At 39.3% G+C, this 25,062-nt stretch overlaps 2 protein-coding genes across 13 annotated transcripts in view; one reads left to right on the top strand and one right to left on the bottom strand.

The window, feature by feature from the left end:
- Positions 1–25,062, top strand: part of LOC110972740 (uncharacterized) — a 47,129-nt gene that overhangs the window by 15,409 nt on the left and 6,658 nt on the right. For 3 of the 11 annotated variants that reach the window (XM_051948059.1, XM_051948064.1, XM_051948063.1), the window contains 9 exons: positions 6,519–6,747; positions 6,880–7,046; positions 7,222–7,821; positions 8,379–8,546; positions 9,692–9,939; positions 15,322–15,412; positions 16,443–16,678; positions 16,760–16,944; positions 17,345–18,122. In XM_051948059.1, the coding sequence (XP_051804019.1) occupies positions 9,859–9,939; positions 15,322–15,412; positions 16,443–16,678; positions 16,760–16,944; positions 17,345–18,122 (1,371 nt within the window). In that variant the 5' untranslated portion in view covers positions 6,519–6,747; positions 6,880–7,046; positions 7,222–7,821; positions 8,379–8,546; positions 9,692–9,858. Of the gene's footprint in view, positions 1–1,064; positions 1,217–6,518; positions 6,748–6,879; positions 7,822–8,378; positions 8,547–9,691; positions 9,940–14,196; positions 16,679–16,759; positions 16,945–17,344; positions 18,123–25,062 lie in introns of those variants that run through there. The other 8 variants (XM_051948066.1, XM_051948062.1, XM_051948061.1 and 5 more) reach the window with 8 other exon arrangements.
- LOC110972563 (G2/M phase-specific E3 ubiquitin-protein ligase-like) lies at positions 18,213–25,039 on the bottom strand. 2 transcript variants are annotated; one of them, XM_051948051.1, is made up of 11 exons: positions 23,018–25,039; positions 22,364–22,626; positions 21,904–22,284; positions 21,693–21,740; positions 21,545–21,582; positions 21,252–21,348; positions 20,832–21,046; positions 20,452–20,719; positions 20,193–20,347; positions 18,813–19,051; positions 18,213–18,463 (listed from the first exon to the last, which is right to left on the bottom strand). In XM_051948051.1, the coding sequence occupies exons 3-11, from the start codon at positions 22,180–22,182 to the stop codon at positions 18,213–18,215; spliced, it is 1,590 nt and encodes a 529-aa protein (XP_051804011.1). In that variant the 5' UTR covers positions 22,183–22,284; positions 22,364–22,626; positions 23,018–25,039. The 2 variants fall into 2 exon arrangements, with proteins under 2 accessions (XP_051804011.1, XP_051804012.1); XM_051948052.1 differs by lacking the exons at positions 22,364–22,626; positions 23,018–25,039 and having other exon boundaries at positions 21,904–22,347.

Genomic DNA, 25,062 nt, shown 5'->3' on the forward strand with positions numbered 1-25,062 from the left:
GTACCAAGCACAGACAATAATAACAACAATGGATAGCACAAACGGGTTAGTCAGTCACTTGTTTAGCAGGACAATTGCAGCAGGGACAAAGGAATGTTTGTCTCTATTTGCCATCTTGGCAGGATATACCTGCGGCCTGATGGGAGCAGCACAAACTCACCAACCAAGGAGTGGCTCTGGTCAGTGAGGAGTGTGCGGGCCTTATTTAAGGTTCTGAGTTTATATAGATCAGAGAGATTGTTGAGGTTAATACCTGCAATTTTGCTGCATACTCTCACTATATTTGTTTTTGTTTTTAAGTGAAAGTAAGCTGTACCAGCAGATAAAAGAAAAGGTTAAAACAGACTCAATAAAACAAGAATAAAACATTTTCATAAGAGTACTATCAACCTTAAAACTCTGCAGTTTCCTAAAAAAGTACATACGTTGATGCGCCTTTCTACAAACAACATCGACATGAAAGTCGAAAGACAGCTTGTCATCAATATTAGTGCCAAGATATTTATAAGTACGGACCCGCTCGACGGCTTGATCCTTGATGACAAGAGCAGGGAAGACTGACTGATGTTTCCTAAAGTCTATAAACATTTCTTTAGTCTTAGACACATTGATGTGCTTCCGGGATGTGGAACACCAGTCAGTGAATTCCTGCAATACAGGGCCATGGTCAGGGTCATCACTACTCGGCAAGGACACAATTACTGAGTCATCCGCAAACTTCAAGATATGTTGGCTACGACACTCGTTTGTGTATAAAACAAACAGTAAAGGAGAAAGGATGCAGCCCTGAGGTGATCCAGTGGAGGAGATGAGGGTGTCTGACAAAACACCATTGACCCTCACACGTTGTGGTCTTTCTGTTAAAAAAATCCATTAGCCAAGCTATTAGGCCAGGATCAATGGTTTTACATCCTAATGGAACCGGTAGGTTCCTAATGGTTTCTTCTAATGGTGTTCCAATTCCCATTAGACCGGTAGAATCCTCATGGTTCCTAATGGTTTTTCCTAATGGTATTCTACTAGATTTTTCAGCAGGGAGGAGGAGAAGGAGGAGGAGGAGGGGTGTAGTGTTGCAGTGGAGAGAAGTGAGAGGAGACTGCAGTCTCTGCTTATGGGAGAGATCAGACTATGTTACCAAAGCTCTAAGGAACTGTAGCCCAAACAGTTATTGATACTGGATGAACCACCTCACAAGAGGGAATATTACATCTGACCGGTGAGTTTTGTTTTGAAGATCTTTTGCAGATTAAATTGCAGTTATTTGACATGGCTGTAATCAAAATGCACAACTAGATCATAGCTATCTTACTGAATCTTCTATGTATTTTCAAGCTAGGGTCACACTGTGACTCTATTCTCTGTAGCTGCATATAATTGTTAATGAAGATGATTTTTTATGCCTGAGTGATGCTGGCTAGTGATGAGCTGCAGAAATCAAAGGCAGATAAGGACTGAGTGCTAATGGCACAGAGGTAAAAGGTAGACTAAAACAAGAGGGGAAGACGTGTATTTGGTGTATTTGCATTCAACTGCATTCGTCATCACTGCTGATCTGGATGCAAACAAAAAACATGTGGTTAGTTAACTTATGGAACTTACTGAGGTATTCACAGGATCAGTGTTCAGAAATCACTGAATTTTTCACCACAGTCATTAACATACTTTGTGTCAGAGGTGATGTCTTGAAACTGCGCAAACATGCAGTTTCTACAGTATTTTTTGGAGGAGCCTATGTTGTAACTAAAACTTTATTCTTAACCGTCATGCATCACACCTCTGTGATTGCAGTCTGCCCATTCTCTCCGCTTGGGCAGTGACTTGACAATGGTCTTGAATGAGCTGGTTATTTGATTGGCTGGTCATTTAAGATATAGACAGGTTTTGGTCAGTTCTGGATAGCTGACTATCAGGATTGCTTAGCAACAATGATCTGCTGGCCCACAACACATAGGCCTCTACTGTACAGTATATGAACAGCATGCTATGGACGACAAATCCTGCCTCACAACCCAAGAAAGTCTATGCTAAGTCTACACATGTTGAGATGCACTACTTATCGATCTGTGGCCTGTGAATCAATGGAGATCAGGTTACATCATGATTGTGTTTGTCATATGCTGATGGTTTGCTTTTGTTTGGTGATACAGATATCCTCACATGCACTGTGCACCATGTCACATCTTTAGATAAAGACCTGCTGTATATCACTCCAGTTAGACTTATTTACTCTTGTATTATAATCAGGGCCGGACTGGGAAAGAAATTCAGGCCGGGAGATTTCCAATCAGTCAGGCCACTTCCGCCACCGCAAGGGTTGTGTCACGTGGGATAATGCACCAAAATTTTGTTTTTTTTCCTTCCAAAAATATGCCTTTTACAGTTATGTTATAGCAATTACAACACTACTAAACAGACAGTAAGTCTATTAAACACAACCATAACGACAGCTCCATACAGTCCAGTACTTTTCTCTTCTGTAATCTCTTCACTACCCTCACCAATTTTTCTGATGTTTTCCTTTTCCTACTATTTATATAACGTGGAATAAAAAAATATCTATTATTTTGTCAGCAAATCATTTAGATGTCAGCTGGTCATAGCTAATAGTATATGCAAACACCAATGTTCATTTCATAACTGAAAATTGTAAGTCAACTGCCTATCCTACCTGAAGAGGGGGTCTCAAACGTTTTCAGGCTTCCTGCAACCCACCTGACACCTGTGGAGCTTATTTGGACCAGACATTTTTTATTATATTTTGGCCTTTGAAGTCTGATGATGCATTTGTGAGAAGAACCGACCGTTTGTAAACTTACTTGAAGTAGCAGCATCATTTATTCTCAACTGTACACTGCTGGACCTGGGCAGGGGTTGATGAAACATTTGTGTTATTTTATAACACTTTGCCCCTTCCTCCTCGAGCAACCTTTTTTTCTTCTCCATCTCCCTCTCATGTCCACCTTTTCTCTTCGTCTTTTCTCGTTTTTTGCCGCCAGCTTTCTCAGGGTGCTCCATAATCTTCGCTCCTTCCACTCTCTCGCCTCACCGCTCTGCAGTGCATGCTTCCCCGTTCTCGCTATGAAGGGGCGGGCCATAAAGCAACTAACCAATCATGGCACGTTTCTTCTAAAAAAATGTCACTTTGACCAATCCCTATCCTTCTGATTTAGAGCTCAGAGCACTTGCTTTGTGTGAGTGACAGGAGGGTGGGCGTGTACTCTGTAAGGCTTCGAGCGCTGCTGTCTCTGGCCTGTCTGCCAAAAAGCCAATCAACTTTTTTTCATTGGCCTGCCAGACCGTGGCTGGCCTGTCCAGGCAGGCCAATAAGGAGGCAGGCCACCGGGAAAAGTCCCGCCTCTCCCAGTTGCCAGTCCGGGCCTGATTATAATCTTTGAAACCCCATACTCAGTTGTCTTTGCTTGTTCAAACACTGGTTAGTAATCTTCTTTAAAAGCGAATTAGATTATTTCTTTTTCACTGCTTTTAGAGGGAGATAAAAAAAAAAACCTTTGATAGTTCAGAACTTTTCAGAGCTATATTGATGTACTCATGCCCACGTTCACTCACTCCGACACGTGTACACAATTTGTTTAGTCTTTTATTTTTGAGTGTTTGGCTGATTTATTTTACATTAATTTGTCACATTTTTTTCTATTATTTTGATTCATTAGATTCTGTCTGCCTCACCATATTACTTTAATAATATGAAACCGACTGCTTAACGTACTGAGAAATAAAAAAAAAGGAGTGAGTCACATTAGATTGTCTGTGGTTGCTTAAAAAAACAAAAATATTAATTAATCTTTTGAATTTTCACCCTGAAGCAAAAACAAAACATTAAGAAACTAGAAAGGCACTCGGAGAGCGGATACCTCCGCCAGGCCATCTGTTTGTCTGTCTGTCTGTCTGTGTGTGTGTCCGTTTGTCTGTTAGCAGCATAACTCAAAAAGTCATGGACGGATTTCTCTGTCCAATTGAGAGATGGCCGCCAGGCCATCTCTCAATTGTCCTTCGACCTTCAAAAAAATCCTGGATCCAGACGGTGATCCGGATCTCCAGAATCTAATCGATTGTTACTTTTGCTCTTCCGGACATCCTGTAAAAATTTGGTGAAAATCCGTCCATGACTTTTTGAGTTATGCTGTTAACAGACAAACGGACACACACACAGACAGACAGACAGACAGACAGAAAGACAGACAGACAAACAAACTCCGGTGATTACATAACCTCCTGGCGGAGGTAATTACAGCTGCAAAGCAAGTAAAAGGCTGTCAAGTTGCCAATTATTCTTTAGCACTATGTTGAGCTGGTGGGGAGCACCAAAGCTTAAATGCAGCATCCAAATCCCAATACGCCTCTTGCCATATGCTTTAAATGATCAGATAAATCACCACCAAAAGCAGGAAAAATTGCCTCTGTTGACACCACAGTATGAGTCGATGATTCTAATGTAATTAAAAGTGGATAGATACTGTCAAAATACTTCGAGTTATGTGTAGCATGTTTTTTCTGATTTGTCACAAGAGCACAACTCTCAGTTACACCTCAGAAGTAAATGTTAACAGTGTGCTGCTGTCACTTATGGTCATGCAAAGAGCAAGCAGAGAATAAATAATATAATATTCAGTTGGGGCTGGGAGCTAAATTGGTTTGGTGAACTGCTTAAAGAGGAGACACTTGTTTTATTAGTCTCTGATTAGAGACATACTTTTCATAATAAGTCATTCTTATATGCATATAGAATAGAACAAGATACATGTCGATGCCAAGAAAATTCAAGCTGTGAAAAGTCAAATGATTAGTTTGTCACTTGGAGAAGGTTATTTGCTTGTTTGTCTAAAGCTAGACGACAAGATTAATACTTCCAGCACTCTTATCTTTGTACAGTAAATAGGGAGCTACAAGTCAATGACAGTTTTCTTTGTATAGCCTAAAGGACTGGGAAGAGCCAAAATGGTTTTTCTAATCATAACAATGTCCATCCCAAGCACCTATAAAGCTTGGCATTTAACATGTTCATAACTGACACTTCATATCTCTTTTGTGTAATTCATAGAAAACAAAAGGGTAAAGCAGCAAGATGTTTTTTTTTTTTTTTTTCACAGACAACTGAATTTTGTAAGCTGGAACCAGTCACCGATTCCCTAAGAGCCCAAGTTTACACTGAGAAAAGCTATCTTTAGGTTATATCTTCATATTTAACAGGCAAAAATGATTCTGTCAAGGTATCAAACTTCTTCATTATTTTGCACCAACTAAGTTACCATTTACCTGTACAGATCTTCTTGTTTTCTTCAAGGAAGACTTCATTTTTAGACAAAAATATTAAGATGTGGGAAATCATTGTGTTCAGAGGAGCAGAGATACTCCCCCTAGCTCCAGCTCAGTCTTGAAGCACTGAAATTCTTACATTGTCAACGTAATGGATGACTTTGGTTTCAACTTGTGTGGCTTTTACACCATATTAGATTTTTTACTTGGGGATTTGTGTCTATATTTATTAGTCACTTACTATTGATATTCAAAACCTGTACATGAAAAGCTGAGACAACTTACCTGGAGAAATTTTACATCATATTACATGATTTTCCCATAGACTGAAATATAAAGATGGACGTAGCATCTGGCTCCAAAATTGAAGCCCACCCGGAAGTGTCAAAAACTTGCAATATCACGCCGTCCGCTAGGGTTGGCTCCAAAAAGCTTTTGCCCCATAGACCCCAATTCATTTTTGGAAAAAATAAAATTTGATAGACGGATTTTCTGCAGCTCAGGATGTTTGCCCCGTTAGTTTTCATGGTCAAAATGAGAGATCAGGTGTCCGATCTTAAAATAAATCAATACTGAATTTTAAATAAATCGTTAAAGTTGCCGGAGCCAGGGGGCGTGGCTATACTTGATTGGCAGTCCCATTGACTGGTCCTGCCCCTAGTTGCTCTCCAGTCCAGCCTGTTTGATGACGCTTTTTACGTCACTGGCTCCAAAAAATCCAAAATGGTGACCAGGAAGTAGCAAAATCCGGGCTTCATTTTCTCGGCGTTGAAACCAATGGGTGACGTCACAGTTAGTTCAAGCCTGGATTTTCCTCAAAAATTTGCTTTCATGAAAATGGCAAAGTTGACATTTTTGAACTTAACATTTTTTTTTACTGAATCATACAGCCAAGTCTATTTAGCATGTGTTCCGGTGCTTTGAATTCCATAACATTGTTATCAGCAGAATTTGAATTTTTCTGAGAAGTTTAAGATTTATTTTCTGTATAATGACGTTAAAGCTTTTAAGTTGGGCTGGAACTAGTTCTCATCTTCCTCACATTTCTCTCATAAATAATTTTCATCCTACAAATCTGTCCAAAAGCCCAGACAATGATTGTTTTCAATTCAACATTGTTCTAAGTGTTTGAGCCACAACAATCCATTCAATCCATTCTGTCCGTAACATTTAACAATGTCATGACACTTTACTGGTGCATTGTGACTTATCCTTGCATTGTGTCTGATCTCATTGTGTCCCAGGGACGCTGCACCTAGTCTTTGACAATGAAGTTCAACTTGTTCAGAAAGCCACAGGCCATGACGGCGGCCGAGCCAACCACTGCCTCCACCATGACCATGGCCCCCACACCGGCAGTCATGTCCGCCTCTGCGCCGGAAGTCTCTGGCTCCAACAACACAGAGATCAACAAGAATGATATGTTTGAGGAGATCAAAAGCAAATTCTTAAATGAAATTGATAAAATCCCATGTGAGTAATGCTGTAGTATATTCTACATTCTTTGCGAGATTCAAAATGTTCTTTATTTGACACAAAGTTTAAGTTTTTGTTGTAACACCAAAACTGCATGTCAATCCCAATTTATCATCTGTCATTTGTAAGTCACAGTGCCGCCATGGGCTTTGATTGCCATTGCTGTGGTGGCAGCATTGCTCATCCTTACCTGCTGCTTCTGCATAATCAAAAAATGTTGCTGCAAGAAGAAGAAGAACAAGAAAGGAAAGAAGGGCAAGGATGGCTTCAACATGAAGAATTTGCAGGGTGGCGAGGTATGACGCCTCATGCTTCCTACATGCTGAAAAGTCAGGCTAAAAGGATATTTTGGGTGACATTTTGCTTCTTCTTTTCCACAACAATTTAATATTTTATTTTTATGATTATTTCTAACAAATATTTCTCTGATTATATGACTGAGGCTAACTAAATTTGGTCTTTTATCAGCAGCTTTTTTAGCCCAGGCTGTAGAGGACACAAGGAGAGCTCTCTTCCCCTCCATTTACTTGATGTTGTAGTGGTGGTTGTTTAACTGTGTGACGTATTCCATTGTGGCCTGTGGTGAAAAATGGCACATTTTATTACAAACTGACAGAAAATAATGAGCACTGTGATGTGAAGGTATTTTATGGTCAAGTTCTAAGTACTGAAAGCTGCGTTTTATAACCAAAGTTAAGGGACAAAAATGTAAAGCCTGCAGAAATATTTAGAGATTTTGGAGGAAAAGTACAATCAGTTTGGAAAATGACTAATTTGAGAACCCATCATCTTACATCAGCCTCGACTGTCACTCGTTCTACTGGCAGTTAATTAAAACAATGATTTGCGTGTGTTCACAATGTCAATTAATTGCCCACTGCTAAAAACAAGTGTGTCATTTCTCATCATAATTGTGGTGGTGATGGTGTTGATTGCCTCTCTTTTTTGTAGTGTGTTTGGTGTCTTGTGAGTTGAATCTCTTCCTCTCTCTGCTCTCCTCCTTTTTTTCCGCTTTGTGTCTGTCTTGTGTGTGCCTCATGTTTCTTGACTGTGGTGGACTCCCGCTCTACGGTAGGTGGATAGTTCGCGTTGACGTTCTCTTTTCATTTCTTGCATACATTCACAAACACATGATATAAAACGTAAATATTTAAGCTTTCAGATAGCTGTCTGCCGACAGCTTACTGCTTAGAAATCTAATCTATACATTTTCCTGGACAGATTCTTTGTCAAACTTCAGAAAACAAAGCAAGAGGATGATCTTTTTTTTAAAGAAAGACTGACTAAACTAAGTAACTGAGACCAAAAACAGAGACTTTATTAATTGTTGTACTTTTACATGTTTCTATACAAATGGACATTTTATACAAATATTTATGTACAAAATGTGATATTTTTAGAGTTTACCACACTGTGACAACTGTGTAGCACTGAAGAAAACCTTCTGACGTTCAGCCAGTCTCTAGTCAGCTAAGACCATTGATTGTGAGGCTCAAGTTGTCAGTTAAAGTTATATAACCAGTCTGAGGCAGTGACCCTGACACACATGTTGAATTCTTTTTTTTTTGGATAAGATTCTGTCTTAGCTGCTCCTGATGCTTACACTCTGCCCAATCTTCTGCACACAGCTCACAATTGGCATCCTTCAAGCTGCAGACCTCATGTCCATGGACTCAGGTGGAACGTCAGATCCTTATGTCAAAGTCCTGTTTCTCCCTGATAAGAAGAAGAAGTTTGACACCAAAGTGCACAAGAAGACACTGAACTCTGTCTTCAATGAGACATTTGTCTTCAAGGTAAGATTACAACTCGTGTCTGTCTATGCTGTGAGAAAATATCTGCAGTGACAGCAAAGAATGTGTGAATCCTGCTCTCATATGCATGCAGTAGCAAAATAATACAGATAGATTTAACATTTTTGGATAATAAAGAGTAAATTAGTGTATTTTTATACAAAATAAGATGCACGTATAATTCACAGTGTGTGGAGGGTAATTCACAGTGTGTGGAGGGTAATAGAACTGACTGTGTGTTGTCTGGATTGGGCATATTTGGCAAAAAAAAAAAACTCGGAAAAAATAGGTGAGGTCCGGACCTCGCTGACCTCATACCTGGCTACGGCCATGGGCACAGTTGTTTAAGAAATGACAACCTACTCACTGCATCAGCTGGGGTTTAATAAGTTCCTGCCTGCTAAAACATATTAATCACTGCAGTAATTATCTAATAGTATGGAGTAATAGGAGTGCCAAATCAAAATATAAATAAATAAATGTGGAAATATAAAGAGAAATAAATAAATAAATAAATGTGGAAATATAAAGAGAAATAAATAAATAAATAAATAAAATTTTGTCTTTGCTTTTGCCTTTTCTGTTTTTTTCCTTTTATTTATTTATTTATTTCTCTTTATATTTCCACATTTATCTATTTAATTATTTATTTCTCTTTATATTTCCACATTTATTTATTTAATTATTTATTTCCCTTTATATTTCCTCAGTCCACCAAGAAAAGGAAAAATGCAAATCAGTTTGCTCTGGGCGGGGATTCTGAACACAGGAGTCCTGCCTGACACCAGCTCCCAGCACGGCTGAAGTGAAGCCATGTCACCGTTGAGCTTCGGCTTATTCTGCCACTGATAAGAAAATAAACACTAATTTACCGAATTAGCAGCGTCCTTTCAGTGTCTGATGGCAGAATCAGCCGAAGCTCCACGGTGACACGGCTTCACTTCAGCCGTGGTCGGAGCTGGCGTCAGGAAAGAAGCCTGTGTGCGGGTACGACTCCCCACCCTGAAAAGGAAGCCCCGCCCAGAGCAAACTGATTTGCATTTTTCTATTTCATGGTGTCAGGCCATTATGAAATAACCACCAAGAAATAAAATGCAAATCAGTTTGCTTTCACTTGGTGGACTGAGCTGTCAATCAAATGTCTCTAGGCGGGGCTTCCTCTCCAGGGTGGATATTCGTTCCTGATCACAGGCATATGAAGAATAGATACGACACGCCCCTCTGTGGGGCGTCCCGACGGAGACGCTAAGCTAACGGGGGCAAAGTTTCAGTGTTTTCCATTGATGTGTACGGCACGAAAATTAAAAGAAGAAGAATGCCGGCTCATTTGTGCGGCATACAGTTGCACACTACATCGGACGATCAAGACAAGGAAACTTGGAATAACTTTCCACAGGTAAGAATAGTTTTGGGCCCGTTTTTTATTATTAAATCTTGTTGAGGGTCTATGAGAGCTAACTAGTTAGCCATTAGCAAAACACTAACATAAGCTAACAGCTGGACAACTGTGGAAAGCCCTTTGAGCATTTATTCCATATCCTTGATATCAGACATTAGTTTTCTTCACTAGTTCGGTCTTTGTCAGCACTAGTTCAGCCACACTAGTTATGCGCTTTGCCGTACTAGTTGCATAAAAACTCTGACTAGTAAATCGTTTTCAGCAACTAGTGGCACTTTTGTCCAACTAGTGACACCTAGAACCACACTGGTAGTGCCAAACTCGCAGCTCGTGAGCTTTTTGATGCACTAGTGGCCCACTGGACCAAACTAGTAATGTTCAAAGTCGTACTATTTAACTAGTAAGATGCAAAAGCTTTAACGTGTTAACTAGTACAACATGAATTTATCTCACTAGTTAACTAGTGACGTATGATTTTCTGCACTAGTTAACTAGTGAGAGCTAAAACACCCACTAGTTAACTAGTGAACGCCAACATACTGACTAGTTAACTAGTGAAAGCCTCTTGAAGTCCAAATATTTAACTAGTGAGGCTCAAAACTTGTACTAGTTAACTAGTCATGCCTCAAATATCCACTAGTTCTACTAGTGAGACATTTTTGACTTCACTAGTTCAACTCGTGGGGTCCAAAATGTTCACTAGTGGAACTAGTGAATGCCAAAGTGCTCCCTAGTTAACTAGTGAAAGAGTCTTTTGAATTAACTAGTTAACTAGTGGTGTCCAAATGTTTACTAGTAGAACTAGTGAAACCCAAATTGCCCACTCGTTCACTAGTTGCTCTAAATGCTAATCAGGAGGCAGGAAAGTGCCATAAGCGGACACCTCCTATTGGTTCTCTAGTCAGAGTTCCACCCAGCAAAAATTTAACCCTGTAAAGCCTGGTTCTGAGCCTCCACTATTGCTCACTGCCCCTTGCTTAATATACATGCAGATTAAAGCCAATTTCTCCTGTTGTAACAATTCGCTGGTTGATTTTTTTGTTTGTTTCCTTATTGCTTTTGAAATTCTGAAACCCAAAGCCACATACTGATTTGCTTTGGTGAGCTTGAAAAATAGTAGGGCTGGTCCAAATAGCAATTTAGATTCTGAGTAAAGCAACTCACATGAAATGTTCTATCACTAATTAATGTTGATGCTCAGTCCATACAGAAGTCCTGGTGATCACATTAAAGTGTCGTGATGCTTGTGTATCTGTCAGACTATAAACCTCTGGATATTGGAGGACAAACATCAAGTATGTATGTAGATTAATGTATTTTAGAAGTGTTAATAATAAAACTGTAAACCCATCCTTCCCTGTTTATAAGATGTACTAAGATAAAACACATGTAGTCCTGAAAAACCATCCTGAAATTTGAGTATTCGATTCTCAAAATTAACATTTGGATACCACCACAATGACCGAATATTCAGATATTCAGGTCCAGCCCTAAAAAACAGAATGTAATTCAAAATAAAAGTCCATAAAAACATCTTAATAATACACAGTATTAATGCAGATCTGTTGCAACCATACAGTCATGCAGTCTGCGGAGCTCTGAAAGGAAAAAAGACGGACATAAAGTGAGTGATGCAGCCTTGATCTGCTGCATGCTCTCCTGCTGACAGTGATGAGTTTGTAGCAGACACCACTTATGTCATATCTGTATATTTGAAGCCAATATAAAAATAAAAGTGAGTAATGGATGAGTGAGCTCCTTTATTGTTGTTTCCATAGTGAGAAAATGACCCGGAAGTTCATTGACCTATAACGCGCAAAACTTCTTTATTGCTTTTATATATATATTGCATTATAAATATTTTTTGAATATGTCACACTGTTTGTAAATCACAGTTCCATAAAGATTTATTTAGAAAGACAGAAAAAGAAAGAAAGTTTTTTTGAGATTGCAAAAGATATGTTTTTTTTCTCTCCATGTCCTTCCAGGGCTCTGTAGAAACTTAGATAATAATATTTTATTAAAAACAGAGCTCACTGAAAATAAATAAATAAATTAATTAATTAATAGTGACACCTATAAAAAATAAAATGTGCTCCATCCAGTGTCTGGTGCTGATAAACTATTGTGTCTTACCATAATTTAATTAATTTAGGTTTAATTTAGGTCTGCTAGTACTACCAGTGGCATTAGTGTTATTACTGATGTTAAGATCAAATTTCTTCACTAGTTGGACTTTATTTTCTCTGCACTAGTTAACTAGTAAGCTAATAAACGCCCACTAGTTCACTAGTGGAGTCAAAAAGACCTGAACTAGTGTCAGATTTCTTCACTAGTTCACTAGTTGGACTTTATTTTCACTGCACTAGTTAACTAGTAAGCTAATAAATGCCCACTAGTTCACTAGTGGAGTCAAAAAGACCTGAACTTGTGTCAAATTTCTTCACTAGTTCACTAGTTGGACTTTATTTTCACTGCACTAGTTAACTAGTAAGCTCAAAAACATCCACTAGTTCACTAGTGGAGTCAAAAAGACTTGATCAAGTGTCAAATTTCTTCACTAGTTCACTAGTTGGACTTTATTTTCACTGCACTAGTTAACTAGTGGGTGTTTTTGAGCTTACTAGTTAACTAGTGGAGTCCAAAAGACCGGAACTAGTGTCAGATTTCTTCACTAGTTCACTAGTTGGACTTTATTTTCACTGCACTAGTCAACTAGTAAGCTAATAAACGCCCACTAGTTCACTAGTGGAGTCAAAAAGACCTGAACTAGTGTCAGATTTCTTCACTAGTTCACTAGTTGGACTTTATTTTCACTGCACTAGTTAACTAGTAAGCTAATAAATGCCCACTAGTTCACTAGTGGAGTCAAAAAGACCTGAACTAGTGTCAAATTTATTCACTAGTTCACTAGTTGGACTTTATTTTCACTGCACTAGTTAACTAGTGGGTGTTTTTGAGCTTACTAGTTAACTAGTGGAGTCCAAAAGACCTGAACTAGTGTCAAATTTCTTCACTAGTTCACTAGTTGGACTTTATTTTCACTGCACAAGTTAACTAGTAAGCTCAAAAACATCCACTAGTTCACTAGTGGAGTCAAAAAGACTTGATCAAGTGTCAAATTTCTTCACTAGTTCACTAGTTGGACTTTATTTTCACTGCACTAGTTAACTAGTGGGTGTTTTTGAGCTTACTAGTTAACTAGTGGAGTCCAAAAGACCTGAACTAGTGTCAAATTTCTTCACTAGTTCACTAGTTGGACTTTATTTTCACTGCACTAGTTAACTAGTGGGTGTTTTTGAGCTTACTAGTTAACTAGTGGAGTCCAAAAGACCTGAACTAGTGTCAGATTTCTTCACTAGTTCACTAGTTGGACTTTATTTTCACTGCACTAGTCAACTAGTAAGCTAATAAACGCCCACTAGTTCACTAGTGGAGTCAAAAAGACCTGAACTAGTGTCAGATTTCTTCACTAGTTCACTACTTGGACTTTATTTTCACTGCACTAGTCAACTAGTAAGCTAATAAACGCCCACTAGTTCACTAGTGGAGTCAAAAAGACCTGAACTAGTGTCAAATTTATTCACTAGTTCACTAGTTGGACTTTATTTTCACTGCACTAGTTAACTAGTGGGTGTTTTTGAGCTTACTAGTTAACTAGTGGAGTCCAAAAGACCTGAACTAGTGTCAAATTTCTTCACTAGTTCACTAGTTGGACTTTATTTTCACTGCACAAGTTAACTAGTAAGCTCAAAAACATCCACTAGTTCACTAGTGGAGTCAAAAAGACTTGATCAAGTGTCAAATTTCTTCACTAGTTCACTAGTTGGACTTTATTTTCACTGCACTAGTTAACTAGTGTGTGTTTTTGAGCTTACTAGTTAACTAGTGGAGTCCAAAAGACCTGAACTAGTGTCAAATTTCTTCACTAGTTCACTAGTTGGACTTTATTTTCACTGCACTAGTTAACTAGTGGGTGTTTTTGAGCTTACTAGTTAACTAGTGGAGTCCAAAAGACCTGAACTAGTGTCAGATTTCTTCACTAGTCCACTAGTTGGACTTTATTCACACTGCACTAGTTAACTAGTGAGCTTGTACTGCTCCTTGCATTACATGCTAATGAGGAGGAGGAGGAAAGCGTGTACCGTATTTTCACGACTATAAGGCGCACATAAAAGTCTTAGATTTTCTTCAAATTGTGCGGCGCGCCCTATGGTGCAGTGCGTCCTGTGTGTGTTGTTGTTGTAAGGCGGACGTAGACCAGGTGGTTTTTTCCACGCATCACCATCGCTGTTGATCTGTGACTCTATGCGTGCCCATCTCACAGCCGATGTGAAAAAACAAGTGAAGCAAATGAACTCTGAGCTTGCTGTCATTCCGGGAGGCCTGACAAAGGAACTCCAACTGCTGGACATCGGTGTGAAACGGCCGTTCAAAGTAAGGCTGCGAGCGGCGTGGGAGCGATGGATGACCGATGGAGACCACAGTTTCACTAAGAGTGGAAGGCAGCGCCGGGCGAGTTACGCCACAATTTGCCAATGGATTGTAGATGCTTGGGCTAACGTGTCTGCTGGCACTGTTGTTCGAGCTTTCGCAAAAGCCGGCATCATTTCCGAGGCGCCGCACGGCACGGAAAGTGACTCTGACAGTGAAGAAAGTGAGCCTGGCATGTTTGATGGAGGTTTAGCGCAGCTGTTCAATTCAGAAACAGAGGATGAGGACTTCCATGGGTTTGATTGATGACGATTACCGGTAAAAAAAAAATGTGAATACCAAACTCCGTTTTGCTCCCGCTCTATTTTTAAATACGCACACTTGTGTGCTTGTTTTATCTGTGTTTTACCATGCCCGCGCCTATTGATGATTAAAAAAATGTTAGTACTTTGTAATCAATACTTAAATAAAGCACAACCAAACTCAGTTTTGCTCCCGCTCTATTTTTAAATACGCACACTTGTATGCTTGTGTGTGTGTTGTTGTTGTAAGGCCGACGTAGTAGAGGACACCATGAGAACGTTAAAGGGGGAGGTGTGGGCGTGGATTGTATATAAAACCCTTGCCATATAATCAGGTGTGCCTTATGTGTGTGTTAAATACAGTAATGGCACACATAACTGAGACTGCGCCTTTTGGTACAGTGCGCCTTTTGGTCGTGAAAATACGGTAATGGTTTCGTATTGGCTGCCCGTTTCATTTTCTAAAACAAACATGGCGGACAGCGTCCTGAGTCGCATCAGACGAAGGTGCAGAGCCATAGAGAGGGTTTATCGTCAAGGGTTTGCAGGTGGAAGGGAAGTACGAGCGATAAACATTTCCATTGCTAATTTAAGAAGAATTCATGACCAAATTAGCGCTGAAGCTATTCAAAATTTGATTCAGACTCTCACAGATCTGAAGTCTGTCATCACAGCGCTCCCTGCTCCCGGTGATGTACATACTCGTGTCCATGTGGCACATCGTTTGCATCCAGGTAAGTTAGTTATCATTTTTATTTAATTGCTATTTTGTCTTGTTTTTCTAACGACACATCAGCCATGGTTTCACTGACAACCTGCTGTGAATCATGGTCAGTAAATGGTCATGTCAAAATTATTTGCTTCAACCGTATACCAGTAAAGTTTTCCCGTCCTGCAGTTAGTCCTGTAGATGTAGACTGTAAAATAACACGATGGCTGTTCACTTTTAAACATGTATGTTTTAAAACTCCTGTATGTTGAGCTTTTTTGCAATAATTTTTAAAATTCATTTTCTTAACCCTTTAAGCTGCAGTCAATTCCAGCCATTTTCAGTACAAAAAAATCGCTTATATTCTAATTGTAAATAAAAATATGATGAGAAATACAGGGAATATTGGACGCGCATCGCGAGGTGCATTTCCTTGAAAACGACCTATTCGTGGATTATATACCGACTTCAGGACATGTTTTGGACAAAATTTTTTACTGGTTTGTGTCGTCTGGATGTCCAAGGTTGGATTATGGCCGTTTTTTGTGGAATATTTTCATCTGTGTGTAATAATGAACTGGGAAATGTGAGTCGCGCTGTGTACGTTGAAGCCATGTATAGAGAACGGATGGATGGATTTTCGTTGTTTGTCGGACAAATGTGTTTATATTACCCGCTGTGGTAATCACATCTGAAAGTGGTTTATACCGGCGGATTCATGAGAATCTAAGCTTTCCATCGGCGTATAGTGTTTGTATAATCGCGTTTGCAGCCTTCGGACATTCTTTAAATTCCTATGCAAATTAGTAAGTGTACCGCCGGCGGTACACTGAAGTTTAACGGGTTTTAAAACATAGTAATTAATTTCCCTCAAACAACTGTTACCTACATGGTCATTTAGTTATTTCATTCATGCTCAAATGGTTTAAAGAAAATAGCTGTTTCTGGGTTATTAGATAATTGTATATCAGAATTAGTAAACTGCTGCAATATATGTATGTGTTTGTAAGTTACTAAAGGCATGGGTTAGTAATTGTTTTATTTCCATACTTTAGGCAGACGAGGGAGACCAGCTCTCGACATTACAAGGGATCAAATTGAACTGCTCCTCACTCAAGGCTTTACAGTGAGAGCCATGGCAGGGTTGTTGGGCTGTTCCTCCTCATATCTGCATAAAAAAATGAAGTCTTTTCAGATTTCAGCAAGAAACAGATTTACTCCCATTAATGATGTTGACCTAGAGGATCATGTCAGGAGATTACACAACCAATTTCCAAGATCTGGCTCAGAAGTAAGCATACTTTGTGTATATCATTTTAAACAGCGTGAAAGTGTACTTTCTTCATTGTGTTTAATTATGAACCTGTTCCAGATGATGAGGGCATACCTACGTGCTGAAGGGATTGTAGTACAAAGAAGAAGAGTTCGAGAAATCCTCAACCAGATTGACCCAGCTGCTGCAGCCCAGAGATGGAGCCAGACTGTGGCTAGAAGAACATACTATGTGCCATTTCCTAATAGCTTGTGGCACATCGACAGACACATGCGTCTGATTCGGTAATAAGGGGTCAGCTCTTGTATTTTTCTGTACTGGTGGAAGCATGAGAAAATGCAGATTCAATTTCATTTTGTGTCAAAGTCAGTTTTAGTTGTATAGCTAAGTTTCACAAACTCCAGACTTGTCGCCATGTGCTTTACAGTGTACAGTAATATAATCTCTGCCTGTTAGCCTTGACATCAGATAAAAAACAAAAAAACAGTAGTCAAGTCTTTTCTATAGCATTGCCTATAACAAGGCCATGCTGGCTCTGTGGTTTATCATCCTCCTCCATTCTATCACCTATTTAATCATTTTATCCAGAGTATTTATGATCAAACCTTTGATGCAAATATAATAATATGTAATGATTTTCTTGTAATGAAGTCATTATTCTTATTATATTTTAATGTTTTACAGGTGGGGTTTTGTGACACATGCTGCTATTGATGGGAACTCCAGGCTAATAACATACCTCAAATGCAGCACAAACAACACAGCTTTGACAGTGTTGAGACATTTTGTCCAAGCTACTTGTGTGTATGGGTTGCCCTCCAGAGTCAGATCAGACCACGGTGGGGAAAACACTCTGGTTGCTCTTTTAATGAACCTTCTGCAGGGACAAGGACATGCAAGGCACATTACAGGCCAGTCTGTGCACAACCAGCGTATCGAACGCCTTTGGAGAGATGTTTTCCAACAGGTTGTGCACTATTTTTATATGCTTTTTTATTCATTTGAAGATGAACAAATATTGAACCCCGAAGACAGCATTAACAAAATGGCACTACAAATAGTTTACAAGCCAGAAATTCAAAAAAGACTGGATTTATTCAGATGCGGTTGGAACAACCATAGAATCAGAACGGCAAACAACCGTACTCCAACACAAATTTGGATGGAGGGCATGTTAGCTAACAGTGAGCAGGAGTCAGCAGCTCTCAACAATGTCTTTGGAGATGACCCTTACAGTCAAGAAAATCTGGAAGCTGCCTTGGCAAGACAAGGGATACATCTCAACCAGTTACAAGCAAACAGTGAAGACCTTGAACGAGCAGTGATTGTGTCACAACCACTCAACAACCTGAGCCCTGACCAACAGCAGGATGTTCAAAATGCAATGGATGGAACAACAGACTTGAAGGAAAAGTATCTGGTGTGTGCTAGAGAGATAAGAAACATTCTTGACAGAACATAATGTACTAAGTGTGCAAACACCAACATTTTCAGACATTACAATGGGCTAGTGTTCTCATGGTACTGCTACTGTAAAGCTGCCCGACAATGACTACACCTTTCCAAATCCCAACGAGTCTCCAAGTGCCTGGGAAAACATCTGATGCAGTTCCTCCTCCTGTGTAACACCTCTTGGCAGGTACAAGCACATCATGCAGGTTGATGCGTAGGGCAAACGACGCATGCCCTCAGCCTGTTCATAGAAGTCGATGCAGAGTTTGCTCCGAAAGCCCAGGGCAGGAACTTCATCTGCTCCAGTAATGAAAACCAGAAGGTCTTCGAATCTCATGTCAGTCATTTTGTCTGCCGGAAAACAAACGGTAAATCAAAGTAACATTTGTTTATAAAGTCAAATGTAAGATCTTTAGTATATATATTTCACACTGGAATGTGTGTAACAAATGTAGGGTACATGAACATAACTTTAAGACAAAAAATGAGAAAAAAATACATTTGATGCCATCAAAATTTGTAAGTGCCCTTTGTTCTAATGGCCTTGGCTATGCTGTTATTTGCATTGTCCTTAAATGGTAAAACATCCCACAATAACACTTCGTGGCCTTTCAAAGTACCATAAATTTTAAGTATGCCATTTTGTCTGTGTAGGGCATAAGATTTCATAATTTGGGCTCAAATGGCTTAATTAAGATACCTTCAATCATGTTCAGAACCATTTCCCAACTGTAGATGGTGTCCTCCTCTGCCTTGCGATGGTTTGTTCCTCTGCTACTGTAATTGTAAGTGAGGATGGCTTTGAAGACTTCCTTTGACAGAGGTTCCTGCATGTTGGTGAACAAAGGCAAGAAAGCAATCCAGTTTTTCTTGACCAGGTTCCACAGCTTCCCGAATGCGTTCATTCCCTCTGTGAACTGGTGTATCATCTTGGCTGTTCTATAATCCAACAGAGAGACAGCATGCAGTGTATATTAGTGTGTGAAAGTTTTGAATTGCTGATATTCATTTATTGTGATAAAGAACGAATAACCGAACCAAAATTCATATGACCATGTAACCACTCCTATGTCATAATTATGTGTTTAAAATGACCAGCTGTTTTCAGCAGTCATGACCAGGATAGAAAAAGAAGAGGAAGCCTATAGTCACACCTTTGCAAGATTTAACAAAATCTGTTTAATCGTTTGACAAACAAGAAACAAATGTTCAATTGATTCTTAGCTGAGTGCTTCTCTGTCTGTCTTTGTTGTTTGTTGTCATACAATGGGAGTTTGAACCCAAGCAGCAGGCGTAGACAGGAGGGTGAAGTAAAATATGATTTAATTAAAGCAAACCAGAAGATAACTTGAACAGAAACACTGGGTGAGGGGAGGCGGAGGGAAACAAAGGAGAAGGAAAACTAAACTAACTAACAGAGGGCGGACCGGTAGGCCGAGACAAACTGAATCAAAGAAAAACTGAACTAAGTAACAGGAAAAACTCACATTACGTCCAGAGTTGGGTGGGAAAAGGAGCAGAGCAGACTGAGACGCAGGAGGGGGTGAGAGGCAGGAAGGGAAACAGGCAGAGTTGTCCAAGGGAGGGGCAGAGTCCAGGAAACAATGTGTGGGGGACAATGAATGGAGTGCAGGATTCCAATGGAGTGCAAAATGGCATGAACGGAGGCGCGTGGATGAATGAACCGGCAGAGAACTGAGCTGGGAGTCGGACTTAAATGCTGCACTGATTGTCATTCCTGCCACCTGTGCTCTCCACACAGCTGCTCATCATTGCCCTGATGAGCCAGCTCCTAGGAAACAGAGGGGTGTGACAGTTTTTAAAATTATTATTTTTGTCCTGATCATTTGTAACATTACTATTATTTTTGATACTGTTAAACATCTGTCCCCCAAAACAGAATAAATACATATTTCTTAGTGATTCAAAACTTTTCATTTTTAACATTTCAAAATGTAAGTTACTAAAGGCAGGTTCAGTTTGATATGCCCCATATTTACATACACTGTGTAAGTAGTAGCATACTGTAAAGTCATGTTTTATAGTGACACTGTTCTATTTCCTTTGTGTATGTTTTTACCTGAGAAAGATGTAATGCTTTACCACATATGCATAGATTTTTGGTATGTCTTTTGCTGTGGCACTAAATATTCCTGGGATACCACACTCAGAAATCCAGTCCCCCAAGTCTTGCTGGAGTGTTGTCAGGTCCTCAGTTGTCTTGCACTGTTGAATCTTAGAGAGAAACATGAGTGAGAACAATGCAACTAGAGTCGCAGATTGACCAGTTTTTTGATTTCATAGAAATAAAATGCAGTTTGGTGATAATCATTAAGTACCCTCTTGACTTTGCTTTGCACATCTGGATCAGGCAGCACATGCCAGTCAAACTGCTCCAGTGGTGGCTCCTGGCCGCACATTAACTGGAAGAGGCAGGGATCCAAGGCCTTGATGCATGGACCCGCATGCGCAACTGACCAAGCAATAAGGTTGCCCCCTATGAAATATTTGTGGTGCTCTAAAGCTGTTTGGTCATAACTAAGAAAGACCTGGCCAGTCTTTCCCTCGAAAATGCCGAGAGAGGTCTGTACCTCTATCATCAAGAGTCTTGGGGTGGAAAAAAAAAAACAAAAGCAACAATTTGTATTACTGTACAGGTCACCAGAATACATGTACACATTATTAAAAATACGTTTAGAATTACAACTGGCATTCAGACCTGAAAAACTCACGCTGTGGTCCCCCCATATCATCTGCATCTTCTCCTACAAACTCAATGTGTGGTGAATGGGTCCAACAGAAAGTCACTCTGGAGAGTGCTTTAATGGCACTCTCCGGAAGCTTACTCCTTTTGATACAAATGGTGGATACCAGATTGCCAGAGAGGTGATCCTCTTGAAAAGTCCTCAAAATAGACACAAGATCCATTTCTTCCTAATATATATTAAAAGAATAGTGCATCAGAAATAAATACCAAAACACTGGCTCCTTTTGTGGGATTGGTGATCTTGGAAATTTCTTGAAAAAGTGCCAAAATCATTCTTTCCCTTTATGAGTATGTGAACTGCACAGTTTGAATTTTTTTTTAAAAAAAAACCTATTTTGCTCATAGTTTATGTTTAAAAAAGATAAAACTTACTGATGGAGGACTGTCATTTTCAAAAGGAACTGCAATGATGTCGTCGCCTTCCTTATCCTCTTCAGAATCATCAATGAGAAAGTCATTGACAGGAGTCCTAAAAATCAGATAACGCACATCAGAATAACACACAGGAATCCCAGAGTCCCAAACCTTTTGCATAACACAGGTACTGCATTGTGATTAATCTACTGATATACTGTGATTTTATCACTCAAAAACAGATTACTGAGTAACGAGACTGTCTAAAATCAGCGTCACACATGGTTCATGTTTCTAAACCTAGAAAATACCTGTTTATTGGTTCCAAATGTGGTCTTCTGTAAAAGACCTTGAAAAGTACAAATGGTGCATGTGTTAATGTGATAACATGATAATGTCTATAGTCATATTTTCAGAACATACTCTATACACATTACTAATTATCATGTAGAGATTTACCTCTGGGGTCCCAGCATTCAGCCACTGTGCAGAATCCAAACTTGACTCCTGTTGACAAGAATTACACCTTCTTACATCCAGCTGTCTTTTACTGAGGTGTACACTGAAAGGATGACTTATAAACTCTGATTATTCAACATTTAGATCACAATTTTCTTCCATCTGAACTATCATTTATGTACAAAATACAGTATTGTGTACAAAAACTTACAAGTAAAGGACTCAAGTCTGTCCTTGGTGAGTACCCATCATTATCCATCGATGAAGACAGAGCAATGGCATTACGAGGCAAAGACTGAGAACTTGCATCACAATTGCTGTTAGATGTGACAAATGGCATGTCCACAGGTACTGTAGGAGAAGACGGCATGACCTGAGGGACTGCAGGTGAGCCCAGAGATGTCATAGCTGACAATGCAGGGGATTGGGATGGAGCAGTGGGTGAGACTGCAGGTCTGGTGGCTGTTGAGCTAGCAGTGGGTGAATCCATCAGTGTTGTGGACGATGAAGAAATAGACGACTGGGAAACTGTCCCACGTCCAGCTGTTAGGGATGTCTCTGGCAGGGTTGGAGTCCCTTCAGAGTCAGTGATCTAAATGGACAACACAAACTATTTGATTAGTAACTCACTGTGTTAATATTCAAATATCAATACAATGACAAAGACTAACCTCTAATGGCAGTGTAATATTGGTCTGGGGAACAATATATATTCTGCTTCTGCCAACTGCTGTCTTGAGCTCCTTCAGCGTATTTGCCTGAATTTTAGTCAGAATCCTGGACTTATCAGCTCTTGCAAGGTAAAATCCAATTACATTTAGGCTAACTGAGGGGAAGCTCTGTCAGATGTAATTATTAAACTCTGGAAGTGTCCATGAAAGTTGTACATAACATTTAGGGGAGTCTGCCCCTGGCACATCATGACTTGGGATCCCTGGAAAATAATAACAAAACAAAAAAAATCAATCAATATCATATCAGTACTGGTTCAATAATTTATTTTATCTTACTAGTTAATGAATTAGGTTATTGGTTTAGCTATAAGTCATGAATATACATTATATTATTTGTTATATCTCAAGTATGTGGTGTCAATGTTTGTGATATAGGCTACTTCATGATAAAAAGTTATGGCTGGCATATAAAGCTGTGAGAGTTCAGTCAATATTAAAAACAGCATTAAGTAAATATTTAATTTAATATTCAACATTGCAATACTACACAACCAATGAAGCAATAAAAATGATGACGTGCATTTTCTGTCTAAATAACCAAATAAAACACAAATACAATCTCACTGTGAAAATCAGTAGTGTGTACATTACCTAAACCTATTCTAGATAGTTTACAGCATTCTGAATGAGGTGGAAGGACAAGTTGCTCAGCATTTGGCAACAGGAAGAGCTTTACTCGCCACATTCCACTTGTCCTATTCGCAGGTGCCTGTGTTTCTGGACAAAACAGAATGTATTATTGATATGTGACTGTAAGTAGCACCTTCAGCAAATTTTAATCTCAATACTATTATGTTGACAACATTTGGGCCAACAGTTTTCATTTTCCCTTTCACACTACCATATACTTACACTCAGTTACACAGTACTAAATCAATGGCAGATCCTACAACACTCATATTTAAATGTTAACATAATACTGATTGACAGTGTCAGTCTATATTAGCAACTAACAGGGCTGCTTCAGAAAGAATGTAATGACGGAATATTGTTCATTTATTTATATTATCCGTTTCATTATTTTAACACAGTAAAGGGCAATTAAACAAACTCAAATACAAATCAAATACAAATTTTGAATATGAACAACTGACCTAATGAATTTTATTATATTAACAATATTAATCTAGATATTAAATAGAGAGGTAGTGCGAAACAGTAGCATATATCTACAAGAATGGACTTTTGTGTAGCCTACCTACACTCTTTTCATGTTATGTGCCAGGAATATGAGTTTATCTACATTTTTGGGCAAGAATGAACTCCTGGATTTGTTCACAATGTGGTCAGCCTTCAAGAAAATGTGCTCCATGGTGGAGGTAGCCAGAACGCAAAGGCAGGATTTGGCTGCTAATGCCAGTTTAGGATAACGGTCACAGTTTTATTTCTTCCAATTTTGGAGCTTGAAGCTGGTGCTTAGTTGGTAGAAACACAAAGAACTGACAAGAACTAAATCAGGCACTGGATCTGAACTAGCTTAATCGAAGGGCCAGGCTGGAAGTTCCTGGAGTCCGCCAAATACCACTCCATCTTTCACTTGGCACTTCGAGTATTCGGATCTCAAAATTAATATCCAGATACCGTCACAACGACTGCATATGCTAATGTGAATATGCCACAGTGAAGACGACAATGATGATACTAGCTGACCCAAACGCTCATTCAAAAAGGCCCGCTAAAAGTTACCTGTCATCGGGCGCGCCCTTCTTCGTCTCCGAAATGTGTTTCTTATGGCTCTCAATAAGTTATTTTCGTCCATCTGCGCTCCAAGTTCCCGTCGAGCAACATCAAGGGCATTCCAGACACGATTAAGGGCTTCATTAAAACGACTGTCTGTGGCAGTTTCAGGTGAAGCCCCGCTCATGTCACCACCAGACCCAGCCATTAACTGAAGAATATATCTGCACAGCAAGGCTGAGCCAGAGCCGGAGGCTGCGCCGAGAGGGCTGCACCGAACGGGCTGCACACTTCCGGTCGCACATTTAAGCAATTTTAAAGTTACCACAATATATGAATCATATATTGTGGATCATATAATATGATCACAAAAGTACACAAGTTACAGTTTAAATGCAGAACTTACGGCTTTAAAGGATGATTTCACTCCAAATATACTTACAACATGCACAAATAAAAATGTTTATAACATTTCACTTGCCTAAAAAATGTTTATAACGTTAAACATGCGTAAGTATAAATTTTTGTAAGGTTAAACAAATAAAATGTTATAAAACAAACAGCCCCTCTCTGTGTGAGAATAATGTGTCCAGGTTCGTAAGGGTTAAAGCTTCACATCATGCAATCTGAATACTGACCAATCAAAATTCTTGTCCCGCCTGCCTAATTTGCATGCAGTCCACTAGTGAACATGTTGATCTTTGTGTTGCACTAGAGACACTATTGTCACATGTTGCAGTTTACATGTTAACTAGTAAGGGCCAAATGTGCAGTGGTTTCACTAGGTAAGGTTTTTCTGCTCTTAATCGTTAACTTGTCAGGTTTAAAATTGGTCACTAGTTAACTAGTAAGGCATGATATATCCACTCGTTAACTAGTTGGGATCTTTTCGACCTTACTAGTTAACTAGTGAGGCTCAGAATGTTTACTAGTTAACTAGTGAATGTCAAGGTATCCAA

Source organism: Acanthochromis polyacanthus, chromosome 5 (assembly GCF_021347895.1).
Source record: "Acanthochromis polyacanthus isolate Apoly-LR-REF ecotype Palm Island chromosome 5, KAUST_Apoly_ChrSc, whole genome shotgun sequence".
In the NCBI taxonomy this organism is placed as follows: Eukaryota; Metazoa; Chordata; class Actinopteri; family Pomacentridae; genus Acanthochromis; species Acanthochromis polyacanthus.

Bases quoted from the DNA above. Each gene is read 5' to 3' on its own strand.
- LOC110972563 (XM_051948051.1), bottom strand. From the start codon at position 22,182: ATGGATTCACCCACTGCTAGCTCAACAGCCACCAGACCTGCAGTCTCA. The intron at 20,348-20,451 runs GTACTTAATGAT...TTTCTCTCTAAG, and splicing joins TGCAAAGCAAAGTCAAGAGG to ATTCAACAGTGCAAGACAAC. The intron at 19,052-20,192 runs GTAAAAACATAC...GTTGGATTATAG, and splicing joins AAGCATTACATCTTTCTCAG to AACAGCCAAGATGATACACC.